At 43.3% G+C, this 26,079-nt stretch overlaps 1 protein-coding gene across 2 annotated transcripts in view; it reads left to right on the top strand.

Annotated features, from left to right (window-relative positions):
• The window catches only part of TSHZ2 (teashirt zinc finger homeobox 2), a 205,995-nt gene that overhangs the window by 124,106 nt on the left and 55,810 nt on the right, over window positions 1-26,079 (top strand). The window contains exon 2 of one of the 2 annotated variants that reach the window (XM_069034377.1): window positions 6,363-9,314. In XM_069034377.1, the coding sequence (XP_068890478.1) occupies window positions 6,363-9,314 (2,952 nt within the window). Of the gene's footprint in view, window positions 1-6,362; window positions 9,442-26,079 lie in introns of both variants that reach the window. The other variant, XM_069034376.1, reaches the window with a different exon arrangement.

Raw genomic sequence — 26,079 nt, 5'->3', positions numbered from 1 at the left:
GTGAAATATTGATGAAATCCTTGCTTTTGTGGCTTCCTCTGATACACTAAACATTTGTCTGATGTTAGTTGAACTTGAATGGATCTGTTCAGAGTTATATCAGTAGTGACTTCAAAGGCTGTAAGGCTGTTACAGTTTTTTTTTTACAAACTGAAGTTTCAAAGCCTTACCATGTGGTACTTTAAAAAAACAAAGTTCATATCAAATGAACCAAAGTGTTAGCAATACACTGGTAAGACTCATTACAATTTCAATTTCTATAGATATATATATTTTTTTGTGGTTCTGATTGGTAGCTCATGCCATTGAAGGAAATTTATATTGGTACTTAGGGCAACCTAGGATAATGAAAGAGGGAAAACATAATTTGAAGCTTGGATTTTAAATGAAGTAATCTATAAATTTACAAAGCCACTCTGCTGTTTTCCATGACAATAAATAGGACAAGAGAAAACAGAAAAAAGGCAAAGGGAGACAAAAGTTTCAGACTTCTGTTTTCATCGGCAAAGTGATTTACACTGGTGCAATTAAGATGACTAATGAGGAAAACATATTTGCTGCTACTGTATCCCTTGAATTTTTCAGGCTGTGCTCACATTGGAGAGCAGCCTTTGTGCCTGCACCAGGAGCTGAGTGGAGCTCACAGGGACAGTGAGGGGATGTGTGGCTGTCTGACACCTGCCCCAAACTTCACCTGCTGAGGCCAGGACGGGAGTTTGGTGTGAGGGAGAGCAGCTGGGGTGCTGGGGCAAGGGGGAGGTTGAGCTCTTTGCAGTCACAACGTTCTTTAGGAGCATTTTAGCTGGAAATACAATCTGGAGATCACCAAACACCATCAGCTGGTTGTAACAATGACATTGTCAGTTCCAGCAGTTTGTGGAAAATAACAAGTATTTTTAACGAGAGGCACAGAGCCCTCGTGTGAGGAACTGGGACTGTTGGCTCCAAACATGGTGGGGCTGGAACTGACTGAATGCAGAGCATGGCAAGGATGGCTGGAGCTGCTTTTTATTCAATAACGGCCAATGCAAACAAAGTTATCCTTAAGGAAAATTATTCAAGAAAAAGCTCCATGATAATTCCATCCCTCCTATGCACTCTCAGCTCAGCAGCTCACATCAGCTCACCTCTCTTTTTGCCTATGTTGGTTTTTTTCCTCTTTTATTATTGGGTTTGAGTTCATGGGTCACTCACAAGCAGCTCCCTGCACGTGTGCTCCAGCCACGGATCATTTGGCTCATAACTGTGCAGGATGAAGTGCAAAGGACATAATCTGTTCTCTCTGTGCTGCTAAGGGCCCCACTGAAACTCAGGGGTATTTTGCCTTCTTAACCAGTAGGAAATTGGATATTTAATAGAAAACTTTATAATACAACTCTAATTAAAGTACAACAAAATGAAAGCCCCAAATTGCTTCATTTCAGCATCGTATATAAATAATAGTTATGGCTTCATGGAATTGCCTTTGTGTGGTAGAATTCAGTCAGTGTGGAAGCCACTCTTTTCCTTCCAGAAGCTGCTCCTGTCCTCCTGCAGTGGATGGTGGTGGGTGTTCCCTCTCCTACCCTGCAAGAGGCAGGAATTCATGCCTTGGTATCAGCTGCTGTAGCTACTTGAAAAATAAATTCCTAGGGTAAAAAAAAGGGCAAAGGAGTATTGGGAAAAATCCCTCCTTTAAGGTACCAAATTGTTTTGAACACAAAATTCATCACCATGATGGTGATCCACACTGAGCCACTGCAAATGGAGTGTGGGTGTGATGGTAAAGAGCAACAGCAACAAAAGGTGCAAAAACTGCCCCATTATCCAAAATAATGAACTGGCCTCCCAGCAAAGAGGAAGCTGAGCATCTTCAGCCTGCTCTGAGGACATCCGAATCTCCCTCAGGCTGCACCTGGCTTTGGAGCTACAACTCAATTCCAGGACTTTCAGGCCAGGTGACAGAGATGTCCCTTTGTCCCTTCCATCCATCATTCAGGACCAGGTCCTCTCTGTGCCAGATTCAGGAACCTTCCCCTGTGTTCTCCTTCCATCTTGGGGAACTTAACAGGAAGTTATTTCTGTGGTACAGAAATTCTGAACATAGCTTTAAAAACTCTGAAATTGACAAATTTCATATTTTGAGAGTTCTTTCCATGGAACTCAATTGCTTTTCCAGAGTCCTCTATTGGTTTTAATCCCATTAAATTCCAAAATATCTTTAATAAAGAGTTATGCAATGGAGTAGGGAACTATTTTTCCCCCACCTGCCAGTTTCTCTCTTCAGCTGATTTTCAAACTGGGAGGAAAGTGTAGCTCTGCACTCCTACAAAGAACCAGGTTAAGATTTGTCTGTGGGTGCTTAATGCAGTTCGACATCTTGGAGAAGGAGGAATGAGAAGTGGTCATTATCCATTATCTGCTTGGAATCTTTCAGAGAAAGAAACAGCTTCTGCCAAACACAAAAAGATCTTTGAGCTGAAGCCAGACAAGGAGGAAACAAGATCACCTTCTAGCACTGTTAGATTGGTTTTCTAATGATGTTGTTTCAAGGAAAACTGGAGTATGTATGGCTGAAGAAGTGCAGGTGGTGCCATGGGTTTTACATGGATTAGCAGAGTTGTTCTGGACAATGATTCACTGTCCTTTCTCTTGGCAAAAGAAAAATTTTCCAGTCTTGGAAAGAAACATATATATATATATATATACACATTAATAGATGTTTCTTTACATGGGAAAAGAGCAAATCTGAGTGAAAATAGTATCTGCTGGTGGAAAAGTTAACAGTCAGAAGGAACACTTTTGAAAAACAGCTGTATTGACACTCCACAATTCCAGGCCAGGAGTGATGGATAATGTGGTGCCAGTCCCAGGTTAGTCAGGGGATGAGGCCTGGTGTCAGTGCTGGATTCATCCCCACTGGAGCCTGGCTTGGTGCTGTCTGCAGGGAAAGCTCACAGCTCCAAGGTGCATGGGGGTGGTTTTAGACCCAGTTTTTGCAGGTGTATTAACTGGACCTGGTTTATTTTAGCTCCTCTGTGGAAGTATTCCAGAAATAGCTAAGAAAATGTCCTCTTTGAAGAATAAAGGACCAGCTGTTTATTGCAGCTCTCATCCTAGAGAAGCAGGTTTCTGAGGTTACCATGAATCCTATCACAAAGACACAGAGGGAAATTAAGAAACCAAATAATTTGGAATTGTATTTGTGATTATTATCCCTATAATAACATTATCCTTACTGATGTTGTGATTTTGCCATACCCTGTCTTAAGATCAATCAGCACTGAACCAGTACTTCCATTTAGGAAGCCAAAAATTGCTTCCATTCATTGCTTTGAAGCTCCTGAGTTTTGTCAGTTCTTAAGGATAGCGGAATTTGAGTCTCCCACTTCTTCAGGACTGCACTTTTCCCATCTTACATCTGCCTGGGCCAGTTTAATTTTGGTGGGGGAAATTCTCATCTAGGAAAGGGAGGAAGCATTCATCCAGTTACTGAGCTTGGATTTCTTTCATATTATTTTTTTCCCTGTAACACAGTTACACATGAGGATCTCAGAGGTTTGGAATGTCAGAATAAGCCTGGGGGAGAACTGGTGGGAAGAGAACAGGTCACTCAACAATTTATTACATGGACATCAGTGTGACGTGCAAAATTTATGCAACTTATTAGAGACCGCATTTAAAGCATGTGGGTGTACAGATATAAGACACTCTTTACTTCTAAAATAAATAATGCAAAGTCCACTTAAATTAATGTTATTTCTGTTAACCAGCTACAACCCTTCATGTCTGATGAAATCTTACTAAAAAGCCCTGCTGGAAGAACACGAGCATCTCTTGTAGCCAAGGTTGTCTTGTAGAACTGGTCTCCACTGTCCTTAAAATGCCCACAGCAATTTAAATCATTTACATAAACAGAAATGCTTTTACAAGGAGGATACTGAAATGTGTTTTTAAAGCTGCCCAAACCCCTAAACCATTAAAACAGATGTGACTGATGGTTTTGTGAAATTTTGATGGTGCTTTCTGGTAAATTAGGATCACAGAATCACAGAGTCCAGTGCCACCCCTGCCACGGGCAGGGACATCTGCCACTGTCCCAGGGTACTTCAAACCCTGTCCAACCTGGCCTTGGACACTTCCAGGGCAGCCACAGCTTCTCTGGGCACCCTGTACCAGGGCCTCACCACCCTCACAGGGAACAATTTCTTCCATATGTCTAATCGAAACCTCCTCTCTGTCAGTTTGAAGCTGTTCCCCACTGTCTGTCACTACAGTTCCTGATGAAGTCCCTCCCTGGCTTCCTTGTGAACCCTCTGAAGACACTGGAACTTGTTACTTCTACCACTTACACGAGATTGTGGCAGTATCTTACACAGACACCAAAAAAAAAGAGGATTCCTCAGCACAAGTTACTCTTCTGTAAAGGTTATAGTAAACATGTCAATGCCTAATTAAGCAGCAAATTTTATCTGTATTGTGGGGGATGTGCAGCTGTCTGGTACTTCTGCTTTTCCTAGAGAAGGACAAAGGATCTTGTGAGGCATAAGCTACTGTATGTACCTTCCAAAGGAAAAACTTACCTTCTGGTGAAAAATGGGTTAATATTGTTCAAAGAATTGGTGCTGGAATGGAGAATCCAATTTTCAGCAACCCAAAGCTGTGGGAATGCTCTTTGGTTTGTGTTTTGTCTGATTCCTTCATTGGATCCCCTCCTTGTTTCTGTTGTGCTCAGTGTGGTGTGCCTGGCACTGGGACATGTCCTGGAGAGGGGCCGTGTGTCACAGGGTCACTGCTCCTCACCTGGGGACCTTCTGCCACCTCCATGTCCCTGCCTTCTCCTTGGTCCCCTGAAAAACACTCAGCAAAGGGAAAGTGGTGTCTGGTTATTAGGGAAAAGTTTAAGCAGGAGAAAAAACTATTGAGGTCTAAGTGCTGTCTTTGCTGCTGCTCCAGTCTGATCACCTGTTAATGTTTGCTGTGACCCAGCACAATCCTAATGGGATTATTTTTTAGTATTTAGCACTTAACATTTAATATTTAGCTTCTTTGCTGAAAGCATCTGCTGAAGAGCACAGTGTTCCTCCTACTGTGTGATTATTATTTTATCAGGCTAAAGTGATGTGCAGGTCATTTGTTCAGAGCCACTGCTGTGTCTTTGCCTCTGGTTGTGACACCTTCTGCTACCACCCCTGCAGTAAGCCAAGTCCAGCTCTAAGCCAAGCCCAGCTCTAAGCCTGTGCGCCCAGTGCAGGTCCTAAATCCATGGGAAGGATGTGGTAAAGGTGACACATGGATTTCTTAGCTCCCATCACACAGAGAGCCATCATTTCCCTTTTCTTGTGCTGCAGCTTCATGCAGGGAACAGTTCCTCTGGTTCTGGTTCAGCTCTCTTTGGCCTGATGGCAAACGTGTGTGGGAAGGGGTGAGATCATGCAAATGGATTGGAAAATTGAAGGCTTTGTCCAGATGGTCATCAGAAGGGTGGAACACTTTCCTCTGGATTTGCTAGAAGGATATCACTGGGTCAGAAGTACCAAATTTAAGTGAGCCAGGTTGTTAAAGAGCCATAAAGTGACTTTCAGATAATGGGAAGGATTTGGTTTCTAAATAAATATACTCTTCCAGAATCAAGTTCATCTTTGTAATTAAATAATTAATTTTCCAAAGAAAATCCTTCTGGATTTGTTCTACTTTTCCAGTTTTACAATTAGCTTCAGTCTACCTCTGTCAAATCTGTAACTTCCAGGGGTTCTTGCCCTGAAATTTATGGATTTGTTTTTACTGAAGAACAATTTGCTTTTATGGTACACAGTACATTACTTTTATAAACAAGAGTTTCATTTATGCCTATTAATGCTTTCAGATGTTGTATTTTGACATATAAATTATTTGTGTACATCCTAAAGTGCATTTTAGGTGATGAAGTGGCAAAAGGTCACTGTACCTAGATGATGCTCTGAACCAGGAAGATTATGGCACTTACTTTTCTTCTCTTCCTTGCAAATTCCACCCTTTCTCTCACTGAGGCTAAAAACAATTTCATAGAATTGAAGCTTTTAGTATAAACTTTAAATTCTTACATACAAATTTTCCAACTGTCCCATTACAGGACAGTTAGAATTATACTCCCATGACAGGAAAATTATTAACTTGGGATCTCTGGCAGTTATAAAGAATTATGATCATCTGCCAACAAAATGCAGCAACCTTCACCAAAAAAGAGACATTATTTGGCTTTTTTTTCACTTCCAGAACTAACAGAGAATATAGTTATAGATTAAAGCAAAATCTAGTAGAGAAAATACACAGTGAAACTAGAAAACTGGAACTGTAGCATTCTCCTTTAACAGGTTGTTTCATATATTGACATTACATTTCAGGTTATGTCCAAGAGGAAGATTTAAAGGAAGAGGAAGACATAAAGGAGGAGGAAGAAGATGACGATGACAGCAACTCAACTGCTCAGCTGCAGGGCAGCAATGACACTGGCACGGATGAGGAGCACGAAGTGGGTCCTGAGCAGAAAGGGAACTTCAGTTTCCAGAATTCCCCTGTCAGTCACATGTCCAACCAGGATGCAGAGAACGAATCACTACTGAGTGACAGTAGTGACCATGTGGCAGATATCAAAAACATCTGCTCCAGGGAGCCCCAGGACCCCAAAAGCAGCGCCCACCCCAAAGCTCAGAGCGAAACACACGATTGCATGGATAAAATGACAGCAGTCTATGCCAACATCCTGTCGGACTCTTACTGGACAGGCTTGGGGCTGGGTTTCAAGTTGTCCAACTCTGAAAAGAGGAGTTGCGACAACAGGAACGGAGGGAACAAAGCTGATTTCGACTGGCACCAAGACGCACTGTCCAAAAGCTTGCAGCAGAATTTACCTTCCAGGCCTGTCTCCAAGCCCAACCTGTTCAGCTCGGTGCAGCTCTACAGGCAGAGCAGCAAAATGTGTGGGACTGTGTTCACGGGCGCCAGCCGGTTCCGCTGCCGGCAGTGCAGCGCTGCCTACGACACCTTGGTAGAACTCACGGTCCACATGAACGAGACAGGGCACTACCAGGATGACAACCACAAAAAGGACAAGCACAGACCTACGAGCTACTCTAAGCCCCGGAAAAGGGCCTTCCAGGACATGGACAAGGAAGATGCACAAAAAGTTCTGAAGTGTATGTTCTGTGGTGACTCTTTTGATTCCCTTCAAGATCTGAGTGTTCATATGATAAAAACAAAACATTACCAAAAAGTGCCTTTGAAGGAGCCAGTACCAACCATTTCTTCAAAAATGGTCACTCCAGCCAAGAAACGTGTGTTTGATGTGAACAGGCCTTGCTCCCCCGACTCCACGACGGGGTCTTTCTCCGACACCTTCTCTCCTCAGAAGAACACGAACCTGCAGCTCTCCTCCAACAACCGCTATGGGTACCAGAACGGGGCCAGCTACACCTGGCAGTTCGAGGCCTGCAAATCCCAGATTTTGAAGTGCATGGAATGTGGAAGCTCCCATGATACCCTGCAGCAGCTCACGACCCACATGATGGTGACTGGCCATTTCTTGAAAGTCACGAGTTCAGCTTCAAAGAAAGGAAAGCAACTTGTTCTGGATCCTTTAGCTGTGGAGAAAATGCAGTCGCTGTCTGAAGCACCAGCCAATGACAGCCCCGTTTCAAAGTCAACCAGTAAATCATCTGCAGAATGCATTGGTCCTGCCTCTGAACTTAAAAAAGAAAGCAAAAAAGATAAAGCTGATGATGCAAACAAAGATGAGAAAGCAGTGAAAGCTGAGGAGTACGAAGACACTCTTCAGAAACCCCTGGACCCCACAATGAAATACCAGTACCTCCGAGAAGAAGATTTAGAAGATGGTTCAAAGGGTGGTGGGGACATTTTAAAGTCCTTGGAGAACACTGTCACAACAGCCATCAATAAAGCTCAGAACGGAGCTCCCAGCTGGAGTGCGTATCCCAGCATCCACGCAGCTTACCAGCTCTCCGAGGGAGCCAAGCCGTCCTTGCCTGTGGGGTCCCAGGTGCTCCAAATCAGGCCAACCATGACCAATAAACTGAGGCCCATAGCGCCCAAGTGGAAGGTGATGCCTCTGGTCCCTATCTCAGCAAACATGAGCCAGTGCACTCAAGTGAAGAAGGAGGCTGAGGACAAGGAGGAGGTACAAAAGGACTATGCTAAGGAAGGTGTCCAGGCTGAGCCGGCCTTGCTAAGCCAGAGTGAGAGGGAACCTCTCCTCAAAGCTGAAGCCTCTGTGGAGCCAAAAAAGTCAGAACCGTGTCCCTTGAAAGAAGAAGACAAAATTAAAGAGGACAGTGGAAAAGAAAAGCCAGTCCTCAAGGAGCCACCAGCAGCTTCTCTCAGTAATGGTTGTGCTGCTGCCAACCATTCCTCGGAGCTGCCCTGTGTGAACCCCCTGAGCGCTCTGCAGTCGGTCCTGAACAATCACCTGGGCAAAGCCACTGAGCCCTTACAGCCTCAGTCCAACTGCAGCCCCAGCTCTAGCACAATTTCCATGTTCCACAAACCCAATCTAAATATGATGGAGAAGCCAGTTTTATCTCCTGCTCCAACCCCACCAAAGCCTGCAAGTGTTTCCAGGCACTATTTGTTTGAAAACAATGATCAGCCTATTGACCTGACCAAATCCAAAGGCAAGAAAGCTGAGTCAGCTCAAGCACAATCTTGTACTTCTCCACCTCAAAAGCATGCTCTGTCTGACATCGCCGACATGGTCAAAGTTCTTCCCAAAGCTACCACACCAAAACCTGCTGCATCCTCAAGGATCCCGTCCATGAAGTTGGAAATAGATGTCCGACGCTTTGAGGATGTCTCCACGGAAGTCTCCACTCTGCATAAAAGGAAGGGCAGACAGTCAAACTGGAACCCTCAGCATCTGCTCATTTTGCAAGCTCAGTTTGCTTCCAGCCTCTTCCAGACATCTGAAGGTAAATATTTATTATCAGATCTAGGCCCACAAGAGCGTATGCAGATTTCCAAATTCACTGGACTGTCGATGACCACCATCAGCCACTGGTTGGCAAATGTCAAGTATCAACTTAGGAAAACCGGAGGAACAAAGTTTTTGAAAAACATGGACAAAGGACATCCAGTCTTTTATTGCAGCGACTGTGCATCTCAGTTCCGAACCCCCTCTACTTACATTAGCCACTTAGAATCCCACCTAGGTTTCCAAATGAAAGACATGAACAGGCTGGCTGTGGAGCAGCAAACCAAGGTAGAGCAAGAAATCTCCAGAGTTTCAGTTCAAAGATCTCCTGAAACAATAGCTGGAGAAGAGGACACAGACTCTAAGTTCAAATGTAAGTTGTGCTGTCGGACATTTGCGAGCAAACATGCAGTAAAACTTCATCTAAGCAAAACACACAGCAAGTCACCAGAACACCATTCACAGTTTGTAGCAGAAGTGGATGAAGAATAACTCTTAAGGTATGCATGCTCTATAGTGAGTTTTCATTTCAGCATTTCCAGGAGGCTCCGTCAGGCTCCGTGCTTTGGTAAAAGTAGGAAAACAGTATAAAATGCATCGTGTATGCTGCGCCGCTCCTCCCTCGCATCTACACATCCATTTTATAACGTTTTCAGGAAGAGAATTTGGTCAGTGCAAATCCACACAGCCCTAGAGAGAAATGTTGCTGCTTATTATTTGCAAAATAGCTGTTTGCCCATTTCTCTTTTGTTCCTAAGAATAAATCATTTCACCTCCACTGCACTTCCATGTGGAATGCAAGAACTAAGTGCTACTCTTTGCAGTGAGAATGGAAAAAGCAGATAAAGAGTGCTGAAACCCAAAAGGTTATTACCTCTTTCAGTGCTAGCACACCAATAAATCTGATTTGGATGGGGAAAAAGAAGACAATTCAAAAGTCAAATTAGCAAAATCTCAATTATTCTAAGTTTCTCATAATCTCAAACACAGCCTCAAGAATCTACAAATAACTGAAAAATTCCTATCTAGAAGTTCAGTTATTCTTCTGTTGATATTTGGATGTTCAGTTTTGTAAAATATTTTAATATTTTACACTTACTTAAACACTTGCTACTGTGAGTGGCCTTTTTTGTCACAACATTTTAACCTCTCTCTCCATCATTCCTTTTTTAATCTTTAAGATATTTGATTATATTTTGCTTTGTGTTGGTGGAAGTAAATCCATAAACATCACTGACTTCAGTGCAAGTTCTCATATAACCTGGGGGAGTTAATGCTTAACTGAGATTTTTTACAAGCTTAATATTTCCAAGACCTGTTAGTAGGATACTGCTACGTTAGTGTTGCTATTTTTTTGCTGCAAGATACACCAGTTGCCACAACCAATGTTTATAACATGTAATGTAATATTCAGATGCCACACCATTTTTGCATTTTTAATTTTACTTGATTCACAAACTTGAATATTCTTGATTTAAATAAATATGCAGAACATCAACTAAAAGTCCAAATAGAAGTTTTTTGTTCTAACCAGTTTTTTTCCAGGAGGGCTCTGTTTAGCTGTTCCCAGCAATTCCTCCAGCAGACTCAGGCTCTGTTTGCAGAACAATCACGTGCAGATCCAGGTTTTCTCCAACGTGTTCATTACTTCAATAACAGTCAGAAAATGAATTTGCCACATGGTGAAAATGAAAGATGTGCTGTGAATTGTCACTGATGCCACCTGGCTTTGTGGCCATCCTCTGGCTGATGGAGGGGACAGGGGCTCAACCCCCTTTTGGGGGAAGATTTCCCATTTGTTTGCTGCAAATATTCATGAAGCTTTAGGAAACACTTTCTGTGGCCAGAGCCGGCACGAGGGCTGTGTGTCACTTAAGCTCCATTAAAAAGGCTACTTTTGAATAATTTAAACCACTAATCAAGGGGTTACTTTGGGCTGGGTAATGTAAGCTATTGCCATGGAGTACAACGTCAGCGTTCAAGTGCAGTAAGATTTAAGTTTTGCATGCATCTTGTTCGTGCTGTCTGCACTGGAGGAGATTTATGCTTCCTGCATATTTTAGCCAGCAAAATTCCATCTCACTCGAAAGGAGTTTGTTTTCTAAATAGGGCTAATGCCCTAAAGTATCTATTTGGGCATTTTAACCCAACATTAGAATGTTGCTTGTTTTCCTGGGCATTCCAAATCATCCTTGCTGAGAGACTGGATAGGAATAAACATCCCATACTTTGTTTCTTTCCCCACCAGTTGATGATTATTAAGACTCTGCCATTCATAGTTTTCACACAAGAGATATCAGAGCAAACCAGTAATTTGGGTACTATCAAACAAAAGCTATCTGCCAGATATATTAATACAACAGTTATTTTGGCACATTCATGGCTTAATGCGTGACAAATGTTTCAGATTTGGTCTTAAAAGCACCGTGTTATTACTCAGAGGCAAACCAAACACCCACCTTTGTAAACACGTTACTGTTGCTGAGGATTGGAGGAACAAACACAAAGGGGGAGAAAAAAATCTCCAAGGGAAAAAAAAAAAGTGGTTTCTGCATTGTAATAACCTGCACAGAGACATATTATTCAGGTGATGTGTAACTACATAAATAAGGGACTGTCCTTCCTGCCTCTGGATCCCGAGAAATTGCTGTCCTCGTAATACTCATCCATTTCTAATTTATATCAAGATGCAGGTTGTATCTTACCTTTGAAAAAATATATTTAAATTGCAATGGCAGAGTGATAGCACTGTTATCTGGAGCTATAATTTCAGTTGGTATGCATGATAGCACAAATTGTCTGAAATGATGGGGTATTTGGGATGGCATTGTAAAGATTTTATTACAGTTTCGGAGCCGAAAGCCTCCCGAAGTTCTGACGAGGTTGGGAGTGGGGAGGCCAGAGTTTATTCATACAGATTCTTCACAAATCTGCAAGGAGACTAAATCAAATAACAGGGATTTTCAGAGTTTACTTACTCTTGCCGTGTTATTTTTTAGATCCAGTATACATCTGAATAATAACAGAGGGGAGCACAGTATTTAGAAATGAGAAATATAAAGCTGAGATCCTTAAAACACACATATGCATTTTTGTTTCCTTCTTGCAGACAAAATTGTAGTGAAATAGGCAAAAAAATAGAGAATATAGATTGAAATAAATGGAAATAAAACAATGGAAAGAGTACTTGAAGTATAGAAATACATAAAGTACTTTATATTTCAGTGGCATTTACCAGTAGAGGTTATATTGTCAAACGTTAGCTATCATTAAAAATATAAATGAATAATCTGGGTTAGTATTGTAGAAAAATGTGTTATGGGTATGGATTTATTTTTAAGACCTCTGTGAGGCTGTTTATAAGAAATTTGCCATAAATTCTTCTTAAATGTAAAGGTATATATCTCTTTTATATTCATCTTTGGTGTTTTCCTGAATTCTTCTAAATGATATGGGTTTAATAATATAAAGTAAGATTATGTGTAATATACAACAATCAGACATCTCTATTCTCTTTCATTTAACCCATTTCAAATTTGTTTTTATTGCTGTTCTTCATAGAAAACCCATGAACATTAGGAAACATGGCTTTAATTAGAAGTAATTTGCATGTTGACTTGTACCTTGAAGAACATTTGTTCATTTCTTCAACCGAATTAGAATTTTTATGCTGTTCTGAGGAAAAAGGCAGGGCAGAATTGTATTTGTCACTTCAGAGGCAGGTGAGATTGGCTCGGAGCTGGTCACTGACTGAGGCTCTCTGTGGCCTTAGCTACAACTTTTGATAGAAATGAGTCTCAATAAAGTCAAATTAACCAGCCTGACTGGGGGGATTTCTGTTTCAAAAGACCCCGATAAACGAACAGGCAGCTACCTGAGATGAACTAATTTGAAAGTAAGGCTGCTGCAAAACAAAAAAAAAAAAATGAGTCATAATGATAAACAGTTTTTCTCTCTGTTTCCTCCTTTGTCTTTTTTTAACCATCAAGTTTAAAGCTTCTACGGCGCTTTTTTTCTACTTTATAGGAGACAACTGACATTCTGTGGTAAATGGAAGAAAGAGCAGAGCAGAACTGAAAATTCTCTAATGCACTGACACTAACTTGCCCTCTATTGTTGAAAATGAGCAGGCAATCATGATTGTTCATCAAATGGCTCCTAATGCAGTTAAAGCATTCAGCTATAATTTCTCCTTGCATTTATAATTACTGTCATAGACTGCACACCTCAGTGAGCAGATTAAAGCTATAAACTATTTAGCCGTAGCTTTAAGATGAGGAACTTGATTTGTCTGGCAGCAGTTATTTGTTAGAGAGCTTGACACTTCACATAAAAATGACTCAACTTGATGAAGAACAATGCAGTTTAAGCAATGCAGTGATTTTAAATCAGTCATTATACCACGCCCTGTAAGAATTGCAAAGCAATTTGTTAAATGATATATAGGACACGTAGATAACTGTATGTGTTAAGTATACCAAAATAGAAGATTTTTTTCTTCTCTGGATTTTATTTTCTCATCCCTCTGAAGCAGTAGGAGCTGCTCTGATCACGTTCCACTGTTAGCCAATATGGCTGTTTCATGGTCAAGGACAATTTTGTGAATCAGTGGTCCAAAATTCTATTTTAGAGAATTTAGTTTGCTCTTCAACTTTCATTTCTTCTTAGCAACAAATATTAGAAGCTGAGAGACCCTTTCAGGAGAATCAGACATGCTGGGATCTAGCTGCTTGCAGTAGTGTCACCACAATTTTGTGAGCAGAATTTACCAGCAAAACCAAGGGTTCTGCTCCCCATGTCATCAGCCAGAAAAAGAGGGTTCATCCCATGGACATGTTGACTTTCCATTCAAATGGGACTTTCCGGAAAATGTCTTTTTGGATAAAGGATGGCTTCTCAATGGGAAGAGAAAATCTGTGGGGAAGTTCCATTTTAAAATAAATTTTTGTTGGGATGAACAAAGAAGAAGAGGAGACAGAGGTAGGAAAAGAAACAGGTTGGCCTTTTTGCTGAAGCAAAATCCTGCTGAAGCAAGGTACTACCTCCAACCCATCACTCCTTCCTCAAAATAATCCTGTTCTAGTGAAGCCTCAGTTCCCCTAATCCTTTGAAATTTATCACTGTTTCCCTGAAGTGGTAGATCCAGATTTTTGTTTTTTTTAACTGAACATTTTTAAATCTTCAAAATTTTCCTGGATAACATTTTTTCAATCTAGCCATCAAGGACAATCTTGGTCCTTGTACACCCAATAATAGTGTGTTCTTGGCTTCCCTGAGAGCAGGGTCAGGCCAGATGATCCATCAGACTGTGGCAGCGCTGATGTATCCGTGCAGATTTCCTGGATTTTAGGAATACTACATGTTGCTATTAAGATCAGTATTATTTAACATTGCATTTGAGCTTCCAACCCACTGGGTCAGCCCACATTGTTCCTGGGCTCTGTACAAACACATTGCATGTGGCAGTTCCGAGGCAGGAGCTCCTCTGCTCACAAAGAAACAGCAACTTTCGACCAGATTTTAACTGACCTTGAACAGTACCAGCCTCCTCCAGCATTCACTATTCATAAGGACATCAAAATCTTGCCTTCTCCTTGCTGTGCCTGATATTATTAAATGCTACAGCCTTCATAATCTATAGCAGAACATTTTTACCCGGTGAGATTTCAAAGGAAGGGTACCTGAGTCTTATTTATACATTTTACACCTCAGCAATCAAATCACAAAGATCAATAACAAAAAGAAAAGACATGATCAGTATCCAGCCCTCCAAAGCACCTTTCAATAAAAATAATGTAATTTAGCAGAATGATCACTCAGTGCAAATATGATGGAGCACAGACGGAAAATGAGGAAAATTATAGATATGGCTTCATGGGAGGAGGAAAGGAGGAAGAGATTTTTCACTATTTATTGGGATAATGAACAGATAATTCATGATTATTAAGCTGTAGTCTTCAGGCCTCATTCTGCTGTCTCTTCCCATCCCCTCAGTTTGGAGCTGGGTGTGTTTGTGCATCAGGCAGGGGCTGTTGAGAGAAGGGATCAGGCCTTTGTGCTGGGTCCTGCAGAAATCCAAGCAGGATTTGCACCAGGGCAGCTCCAGCCCAGGACTCTCCCTGCCAGCGGGGGAATGGGGTGGAACAAACACCCAGTACAGAGCTCACAGCTTAAACTGGACTGTGGATTTTCTCCAAGAGCATGTCACCCTCCCCAGGGTGTCCAGCCAGGATAACATTAAAACACAACACAACATTTTGTTAAAAGGCAACAAAATCCCAGCGCTGAGGGAGCCAAGGGGGCTGATCCTCATCCTGCTTTCTCCCTGTGCCTGGAGAATTGTGTTTTCCCAGGAGCACGAGTTGGCTGAGCCCTCAAAGGTGTGAGGGGGCAGGAGAGGTCTCCTGCAAGAGGCTCCTGCTCTGGGGAGCAGCCCTGGCTCTGTTGGCTCATTCCCAATGGATGGACAGCTGGGCTGCCTGTGGGGAACGGCAGATCCCAGGTATCCAAGAGGAGCACGCCCTGGGAATGGCTGCAGTGGAGGGAAGGAGGAACACACAGGGCCAGGAGGGAACTTGTCCATTGTAGCAAATTTACACAATCCCTTTACTAAAACCAAACAGTTCCTCCTCCCCTCCAAACTCCCTCCCTGCCAGCACTCAGATCTTCTGCTGGGGGTCAGCACATGCAGGAGTGGGGGAGGGAGCCGTGGGGAGCGGAGGAGGTTGTCATGTCTAATGAATACCCTGAATGTATCGAGATATATATTTTTTTCATTTCAGAAAAGGTTCCATTAAGAGGGAGACAGCCCTAACATGTGCTTTGGCCCCTCATCAGATTTATGAGTATTTGCTCTGCTCTTTAATAGGAAACTCTGCAGCAACTGCCACCTTGCCTGCTCTCCCTGAGATACACAGTGGCTTCTCGGGGAAATGCACTTCATTATTAATGTGAATTTGTACGTTTTTATGACACTGCTTGGGGGAAGGGGCAGGCAGAGATTTCCTGGTGATATATGCTCATTTCTAACCATTTATTGTCCCAGACAATCGAAGAACAATGATAAACATTGTTACAGAAAGCAGAGGGTGCCGCAGTGACATTTTTGAAAGGAAAGGAGAGGTGGCTGGAGTGCCTTTGATGTGCTGGTTCCCCTGCTCTCCACCTCTTCCAGCAGCTGTGTCAGACCAAGCACAGTGTGGTCTGTGCAGGGCAGATTCTGCCTCTCCTCACCAGCCTTTCCTCGGGCCAGCCAAGACCATTTGCTCAGTGCTGTTCCAGAAGAAGGAGAAGGAATTCCTCCTTTGGGAAGCCTGAGCTGCAGAGGATCCAGGCCTCAGGGTGAACGGATGCTCTCTGCACTCTGTGCACACAGAAGTGGGTTTGCCCTCTCCTCTGGGAGAACTGTTCAAACTCCAGTGTGAAACTGCTGTTTTCAGTCATTTAATGAAAACTCACAAATGTTCCCCCTTTCTGACCCCCCAAAGTTTGTACCACGAACCACACAGGTGACCTGGGGGTATCTACTGCAGCCCATGTCAGCGGTGCCCTGGCGTGGCTGCCCATCAATATCTCCATCCAGGTCCACCTCCACCTCTCTCTTGCTTCAAACCAAGGGTTGGGAGAACTTTTCTGCCCCATTCCCTGAGTGCCTTTGCCACTCTTCATTCCACCTCTGTTGTCCATGCTCCAAGCACAGCAGTGGCTACACCACACCAGCTGTTTTAGGGGGCCAAGACAAGCTGCTGGCACTGATCTCCTCTGGAACTGCGTCCTCATGGCTGCCCACTTCCCTTACATCAAAGAGACTGCCATTTCCTCTTTCCCACCTCCTCATCTACACCCCAAGGGACACCACCGAAGATTCCTTCTGGGATATGACAATGCCATGGTCTATTTCTGCCTGTGTTCATGTGAGGTGAACACGCTGCTCTTCCACCAGTGAAGGGCAAACTCAAAACTTCCTTTGTGCTCACTCAGCTCAGGATCAGCCTCCAGTGGAGCTCAGCCTACACTGGCCAGGCCCAGACAGGCTGTGGGTGGGCTCCCAGTCCAGTAACTCACTTCCCTCTCTAATTCCATGGAGCCCCAATCTGTTGGCCTGGGTGTTTTTATGGTGCAAGACCCAGGTTTGTCATCCAAGGAAAAAACGATGAGGGAGGTAATTGTGTTTATTTGATCCATGTTTTTTAAAGCCTTTTCTGCTCTCCCAGGAATTATGTAGTGGCCTCCTGTAAATCACAAATGCACAAAAAATTAACTCTGGGTATTTTTCTGAAGAGATTAAGGTAAAAGTTCCTACATTCATATTTCACGTCTGGAAAAAAATATCAACAAGAGTGATAAGTATAGCCAGCACGAGTGTAAAAGCACACCCTGTCATTTGTTTTCCATGTGCCATATGTTTTCTGAATCCAGCACCTCCCACATACAAATCTCATGCAATAATGTGGGGTGCACACATTACTCAGGATTATTTAGCTGAGCCCTGCCTGTATGGAGGGAAATCACTCTGAGAAAGTCAAGCCACTGTGCTTTGTTTTGCTTTTTTTGCTTATTCTGGATTCATAGAGTAGAAAATTAAAGATCCCACTGTGCCAGGCGTCATGTCATTTGGTTTTAATTTAATTCATCTCTTCGATTCTCCCTGTTTCTCCTTTTCTTTGAGTATCATCAGTAGGTGGTCCAAGCATCAACCAGAAGATTTACTGGCAAGACTAAATGTACGAATGCTATGAACACATTGTTTTCCCGATATGATTTAATGACCTTTTTGGCATTCCCATGGCTGTTGAAATCTTCCATAATAACTCCCTTTGGCAGTCAGAGCTCCTGTTGATCAGGTGAAAGCTGATGCAAATGTCAAATGTCAATAAATTTGTAATCCATAAATGTAATATTTGATGCTGGAGCGAGACCATTAACCAAAGTGCAGCAGGAGACAGCGAGGAGATGAGCTGCACCTCACTGGGAACAGAAAGCAGGCAGGAAAGGAATGCCACCCCCAAACCTCTCCACAGCCAAGCTCTTTTCCTCTCCATTCTCCCTGAGCTTTCTGAGTTGCTGAGCTTTGCCAAAAGAGGGGTTCATGGCTTGAGTTTGGCAGAGAGAGTCAGGTGATGCAGGTTCTGTCCCCTGTGCTGCTTTTGCCTCATTGTGTGAGGTTGGGTTTTAACTTCTCTGTTTCTAAAGGAGCTCTTCATAGCTCAGAGGTCTCCGAGGCGTCAGAGTTTGATCCTGGAAATGATTAGTTATGCGAGATATTCCAGTAAATTAGCAGGACCACTTACATAACTTAGGTGTTGCAGGAATGAGTCATGACTCATTTATAGTTTTAAGATGCTTGGAAAGGATGAGCCACATATGAAGCCTGATTTTATACACAATAAAGACATGAGAACAGTCGCATCATTTCCCAGGAGATTTCCTTAAGGACCCTCCACTTTGACCTTTGGCTCTGAACAGCTCCAGTTTGTTTGACATTGAAAAAAAGCAAATGTGTGAACACAGTGCCACGAGCATTTGCACTTTGAACATGCTGGGGCAGAACACAACTGAACTGGAAAAGGCTGAAACAGCTAATGTACTGGGAAAATAGAACAGAGGCATTTACTTAATAACTCAACTAATTCCTTTAGCTCACCTTGTAGAGATTTAACCTTTGAATGAGAGAGTCCCTAGTTCAAAATCCCGTGGCTCCTCTGTCCTCGTGTTAATTTTTAAATTATATATCATTGTTGAGAGGCCCTTGTGTTGAGCATTACAGGCTATTTTTCATGTCTAAAATGGGGAATTATAGCTGAACATTAGCTACTGGCTATAAATCACACAGAACAAAGTGGCATCTGCATCTACTCAGTAACAAGAGTGGGAGAATTGTAACTTACTTAAAACGAGACAAGAGCGAAGACACAAATGTGGTAGCAGAGATAATTGTGACTTGAGAAAACAAATGGTCCCTCCAGCTGTGTCACACTCACTCTGTCCTCTGCAGCTCCCCACAGCCAGTGCTGGATGTGCATGGACACAGCAGCAGCTGGGGCAGTCCTGAGCAGAAATGTGGAGCTGGAAACCCTTGCAGAGCCCTCCCTGCAGTGCTGCCAGCACATCAGGGTTGTGCTGGGCCAGGGCTGGGTGGGGGAGCCTTCCTACAGCCTGCAGACAGCTCTTGTCCCTTTTGCTGTCCCACCACCATGAGGGAGCAGTGACCACAGCTCCTCTCCCCGGGATGAATTTTTATTCCCAATTGTTTTATTTCCGGTTGTGGCTCCAGCCCAGGTAAGGAGGAGGCAGCACGAGGCTGTTAACAGGACAATTATCAAGGCTGGGTAGGAGCTGACCAGCTCCTCCTCTGCTGCTCAGCTCTCAGGGCTCACCCTGCTGCTCCTATGCCTCTCTGAACGCCCACTGATAATCTGGTGTTATCTTAAAAGACAGCAAAATAAGATGAGCACGGCTTCATTCTTGCACTTGTCTCTGCTGGCCCTTTTTTTCCTTTGTTTTTTCTAGTTCTTTCACTCTTTAGAAAGCTTCCAAGGTCTCTTGTGTCCCCACTAGGATGAGCAAGATCTACCTGGTGCCCTCTGTCACTGGAAATTATTTGGCGCCTTTCTAAGTCAGAGATCCTCCAGCCCTCAGTACAGCACCTTCATAGCACTGTGTCTGCTGTGGGGTTTGGACCCTAAAGCATCCACAGATTCAAAAAGAGCCAACTACACATGTGCCAGGGTCTCCAGGGTGCTTGTTCGGATATTCCTCCCTTTGGGGGTCTGTACAGCACCAGCCACTGGAGCTGCTTAACAGCTTCTTGAACAGAATGTGCAGGAATTAGGATTAGCTCTCCCTGCAATGCAGGTCTGTCTGTAAAAACAGCACAGACCTCCACAAGTGGTTTTACTGAAATGAGAGCTTCAGGTTTCTTTCACAGCAGACAGTAAAGGAAGCAGTTTTTCCAGGGCAGCATGCTGTCAGGAGACATTGGCTCAAGAGCTGCCAGCAGGGCAGGGGCACCAGGAATCCTCCTGCTGCTGCCTGGTCCAGATTGATGAAGGTCCTTTCGTGCTCCCTTACTCAGTGTCCCACCCTGGCAAGTGTCTTCAGGATTAAATTCAATAATCAACTCTTTATGTTGATTATTTAATCACAGCTTCCTAATGCCCCTGGCCTTGTCCAGCACTCCCTGGGGGGATCAGCAGCAGTGGTCCAAGCACCATGGGATTCTGGTCCAGGAGTAATCTCTGAGTAGCAGCAATTGTAAGAGTTGCTTTGCTGATTAGGGACAAACTTAAGAACATTCTTAAAAGTTCTGCAGAGCAGGGACCTATGTGCTATATGTTTGTTAGGCTGTTGAGCAGTAATTCAGGCAGCTGAGAATTGTTGAGGACCTGGCCCATCTAATTGTGTGTCTAAATCATGGTTTGCCCGTGCTTCAGAGGTGCTAATGTTATGTCCTGCACGGAGTGGCTTGGGTTGTACGGTCAGAATGCTGCGGATGGTCACTTTGTAGCATAAAAGTGAAAATTACAACGTGCACCATAAAGCTACTGCCTCCAATTTATTATATATTGTGGCACAACAAGCAAATTCATACTAGATGCAGTATATGCCCAGACATTAATGTGAGCAGAGGATGAAATATTCTCCTCTCAGCTCATTGCTACGTGTTCTCTCCAGAGCAGAGCTGAATTGCCCAGGATCACCAAAGGAGAGGCAGTCACCAGGAATGTCAGTGCCAGGTCCTGGCTCCGGGGACACGGGAAGGACATCCCACCCCTCACAGCGTGAGGCCCCAGGGTTCTGAACTTGCAGTTCTGTTCATGCAGGAGCTGAGCTCTCAGCAAAATCTCTTTATTATTCATCATAAAGAATGCCAGCTGTGGAAAGCCAGCGCTGGGAGGAGAGTGGGGACGGGCTCTGCCGCGCCCCGGCGTAAATCAGGAGCAACTCCAGTGTGGGGCCGCCGAGTTCTGCTGTTGTCACTGGGCCGTGGGCTCAGAATCAGCCCTTTACCTGCAAAGGATGAGTGAAATATCTCACAGCTCTGCGGCCAGGGGCCTGCTGAGCTCCTCGCAGAGCTGCTATCAGCATGCCCAGGGCAGGAGCATATTTTTTTCTTGCTGTTGTACATAAGGGCTCTGCTGCAGCCGACAACATGAAATGTGTTAGTTCGGTTTGTTCAAAATGGAGTGTGTTTGTTAAGTGTTGCCTCTTTGATGTTGCGCTGCCATCTCCATCTTTGTCAGCATTGCCCATCTTTTTCAATCTAATGAACTCAAACCATCAGTGCAACTTAAGTTCGGCTGTCTGTTCTTGCATAGTTAATATTAAAAATGTACTAACAGTGTGGCTGCGAAATCAAATTATGCACATAAATATGCTGGCATAGCAGAGGAGGCGGCAGAAGCTGAAGTTAGCAACATTGATGCCAGTTCACATTTGCAAATCAACCGTCAATCTGTCATTAAACATGTTATCAAATGATGATAAGTGTATGCTTCTTGCTTGCATTGGCGCGCTTATTCCCGATGTTGATGTGCATTAATGGGATAATGTGCATTAACATAGTCTTGCTTGGATGAACACAAAACATTTTTTATCCGTCTCAGTTTGTTTCCCCCTGTGGCCCCCAAGTAAGTGTTTTGTGTTATCAAATTGCCAAAAAATGGGAAAACACATTACTTTTAATTAGCAAAAAATTTTGAGGTTTTTTTTTTTTAATTTTATTTTTATAATTTTTTTATCCAGACTATCTCCTGGGTGTTGTCACTTGAGGTAGGGGGGGACACAAAAAAACCATTCCACTGGCTTCTTTAAGTAAAACGATTAATGTCAGAAACTCAGAGATGACAATTATGTGCTGTCTTAATGCATTGGCCTTTCCTCCCAGCCCCTGCTTGTGACACGAGTGATGGGTTGTGCTCAGTGATAGGAAAAGCAGGAGCGGGAAGGATCTCGGGCATTCCCGGCCCATTGTGTGCCACTCTCAGGCATGGCAGGCACTCCCTGGGTTGGCTTCGCTGAGCAGTTTTGCAGACAAGGCGGCCAAGGCTGTACTTAGGGATTAAACACCGGGAAAAGCGTGGATGCTCCAAGAGGGAACGGAGCGTCCAAAGGAGCTTCCCATGCGCTATCCCAGCTCCCTCATCCCTCCCGCGGGGCACTCAGGGCTCCATCAGGGTGCTCACTGCTGGGAAACTGCCAGGAAGTTTAAAAAATCCCTGATTGGAAAGAGTAAAGGCATTAAAAGGACTTGTTAGCACCTAACGATGGACAGTTCCTGCCTCCCCCGGGACAGAGGGAGCGGCTCCTCGGCTGCCCAGGGAAGGCTCCACTGCCCTGGGAACGACTTGAACAAAAAGAAAAAACAAAAATAGGATTTCTGTTCATTGCTTCTTTGTAGAATTGAGCTGTTTGCCCAGGCTTTTGGGGAAAGTTGAGGTGGAACTCCACGAGAGCAGGGAAAGAAGCTTTCACGCCTCAGGATTTGAAGCTTTGCAAACTGCTTTTCAGAAGTCAATGGAACAAAGTTCTGCCCACTCCCTGGAGCACAGCCGGTCTGTTAAACCTTCATATTCATGCAGCAGGGGCAAAACTGTGATGGTCGACCCAGGGTTTTACCTTAGAACAAGAATGAAAAACAATATGAACAATATCTGGTCCTGTTCAAAACGCTGGGAATTCTTCCAGGAGTTTTACCAGGACTTTACCAGTGGTGTTCTCAACTCAGGCTCCGCAGTTGCCTTAAAGGAAAATCAATCATTTCAGGTGTTTTATTTTTAGCTTCTAAGCTGGAAAATGAAACTTCTTGTGAAACTTTTATGAAAGATATCAGATTATTTATGTCTTTCTAAAATAGCAACTCTCATATAATAGAAATGTTCAAAAATTGCTCTGAGTCTCTGTTTATGACTACATCTAACCTCCAAACATGGTTTGAGAGTTATCTTGAATTTAAAAAAAAATAATAACTGGTAGAATAGAAAGATTCTACAGACTGAACTTTTTGGTAAATGGGTCAAACTTTTGATCACTTTTCCTTTTTTCTCTGTCTAATAATGCCATTAACTTTAGGCATCCTATTCAGGTCTCTGATTTCTATTATGTGGATGATTTAAAGGAAAAATAAAAGGGAATAATTATTGATTTTTTTTAATATAAATTGTCTTGATTTTTTTAAAAGTCATCCATAGCATTTCCTATTATTTCTAAATTGGGGATACAGGAGCACAAGTTTCATAATCATAAAACTCTAATAGCAGTAATTGTACTCCTGTTAACCCCAGCTCCAGCGAGCCCTCGCAATTCCTCCTTCAAAACCAAAGAGCCTGTCTTCTAATACAAAGAGCTTGAATTTTAAGTGTATTTTCTGTTACACATCCATTACTGGCAGAATTTATCCAGCAACATTTCTCTTTTTTTACAGTTGTGTAGCTCTCCGTTGCTTCTACTCCATGAGCTACCTTGAAATTAACTTGTCAAACGTTCGTCCCACTACTTAGGGAAGATTCCTCATCAGCTGAGTGGACTGGTTTGTCAGGACTGGGAGGTGTTGGCAGTGAGATGGCACTAAAAAGGCTCCTGTGAAGGCTGTGCACGGGGGATCCTGTCAGGGGCTCCGTGCTGGGAGGGACTGCTTGTGTTTGGAAAACTGAAATGGGAATTGTGTCTCAGTGACTCACGCTCCATGCTGACCCCTTTAATCCATCTCCCCCTTTAATCCATCTCCCCCTTTAATCCATCTCCCTCAAAGTGCTTCATCACCGTGGCCCAGGGCTCTCCCTGCCTCTTTGGGGCACTTCCCAGAACCCTGGAAAACTGGGAAACTGAGCACCATGGAGCTGAATCCCAGCCTTGGGAGGCTCCTGTGTGGGAGCCGGCTGGGTCTGGTTCTGTCTGTGAACTTCAGCCAGTCTCTGTTTGGAACAGCTGTACTAATCAGGTGCATTAATTTCCTGGTTTTCATTAAGCACTTTGGAGCAGGGAGATGTTGTTTCTCTGCATATTTCAAAGCAGATGTTGAATAAGGGATGAGCAGTCACAGAGTTGAGCTGTTCCCCCTCCCCGTTCTCCCAGTCCTTACTCTCCGTTCTCTATCTTGTTCTATTATCCTGGGCCTGGCTTTGGAGTGGTTTCAGTTTTTGAAAATGGCAAGTAATTAGTCAATATGTTTTCACCATATGTATCAGGCTCAGTAAAGAGGCAACCAATGGCCTTTGTCATGGCACAGTGAGCGCTCGTTTTCTCGGCACTTCAAGTGACGCTGAGCGTGCGGCGAACGCCAGGGAATTTAATGAGGGATTCTACAAGGAAACATTTGACATCATCATTCACAGTTCAGTGCAGGTCACAGATTTGGGCTGAGGCCCCTTTGAAGGTCACCTCTGTTTGCGCTGTTCACAGCAGAGCTGCCTCTGCCCTGCCTGGTGCCCAGGGTGAGCAGGGACTGTGCAAAGTGGGATGAATTGTTGTGACTCCAATGGTCCCGTTTTGCATCTTCTTGGCACTGATGCTGTTACAGCAAGGGAGAATTCTTGAAACCCTTTTTCTCCTTCCAGACTGGCTTTTTACTTACCCCAAGCAAGTTATTGCATATTTTCCAGATAGAAATTTTTGCTGTAAGGCTTCCTCTCTTGCTGACTGTTAACAATATTTAAAAAGGTCAGAATCTGATCTTAACACTGCTGATATGAAGTGACATTTGCTCAAATTTTGCCATCTCCTGGGCAAAAATATGTCCAGTGTTTTCCAGAGAGACATGGGATAGACAGCAGCTTTGCCTGGCTGCTTTCCCCTCTTGGGAATACTGAATTTCAGTTATCTGGGGAACAGGTTTCTGCATTCCCCACTGGCTTTCTTTGGATTTACAGATAAAACATTTGAGCTCAGCCCTAGTTCAGTGAGTTACAGGTTTGTGTTTTTTTAACATTTTGGGATATTTACAACAAATAATCTTCAGTAAGAACGATGACATTTTGTTTTACTGCAGCCATGATTTAAATTTATGTGGCATTGCTATTGAAGTCAATAGGACTTTTTCCTGAGTATGTTTTGCAGGGTACAGTATCATTAAAATATGACAGTTAATAGTCTTGTTTATGTTATTACATTTAATGAATAAATATATCAGTCTGAACATCAGACTCAGCTTTGTTTATACTCTTTAATTGTAGTCTTATCTCCCCTAGAAGCATGTTATATCTTTTAATTTTATAATTATCCACTTTATTCATGTGTGACACTCCAGAAACTGCTGCTTATATCCTAAGAGACATCCAAATACAAACAGATGGAAGACAGGCAACCACTAGGAAATTCAGATCTGGATCTGAATCCAGCTCCAGCTTTTCAGACCACTCCACAACTTCAGCTCCAAGGTCTTGGTTTGGGCTGTTGTATAAAGGAGCAAGAGTCGCAGAATGACTCTAATTTATCCAGCCCCTCCAGACATGAACTTCCACAGGGATTTTACATGATCCTTCAGCACCTAAATGTTCTCTGTCTCTTGAAAGAAACCTGAGCTTTAAAGGCAAAGAGGGAGCACTGCTCCCATGGCCCTTTCTGAAGTTTTTCTAAATGGAATTCAAGATTATCTCTTCACTCATAGGTTGCACCTAATTCCAAACTCTCTCACTGGGGATCTTTTGCCATAACAGAGTTACGGTTAAAAAAGCCAGACTGAATAAAGGTCTGGTACTTCCACTGTAAAATTGTGTCTTAATTATTTGTGCTATGGTGAGGAGGAGTTGAATAAAACCCACGTGCACATAGGAACCGTTTTCACAGGACTCTGCATGTTCTCCCTTCAAACCTTCCTCGTCTGTGATGTAACACAACAAATATTTACTGAGTGATGCTGCTTCCGAAGGTAATGCCTTCCTTTGGATCCAGCAGCCAAAGCAGGAGCAGGCTGGGAAAGGGGAACACCCAGAGCCCAGAAAAGCTGCTGGGATTACAAGAGAGCAACTGGCAAGAAGAGACAAGTGCACCCAGGTAACAATAAAAAGCACCAAAGAAAGGCAGAGTTTCCCCAGCAACATCTTTGCATAGTAATTTTTTTCTTTCTTCCCAATCAGTTTATCTGTTGCTGGGCAATATTTGAACCTCTTAGATTTGGAAAACCTCCCTCGTCTATTTTGTGT

Source organism: Aphelocoma coerulescens, chromosome 20, assembly GCF_041296385.1.
Source record: "Aphelocoma coerulescens isolate FSJ_1873_10779 chromosome 20, UR_Acoe_1.0, whole genome shotgun sequence".
Classification (NCBI taxonomy): Eukaryota; Metazoa; Chordata; class Aves; order Passeriformes; family Corvidae; genus Aphelocoma; species Aphelocoma coerulescens.
The sequence above is the reverse complement of the archived record's forward strand: the minus strand, read 5'-3'. Positions and strand labels throughout refer to the sequence as shown.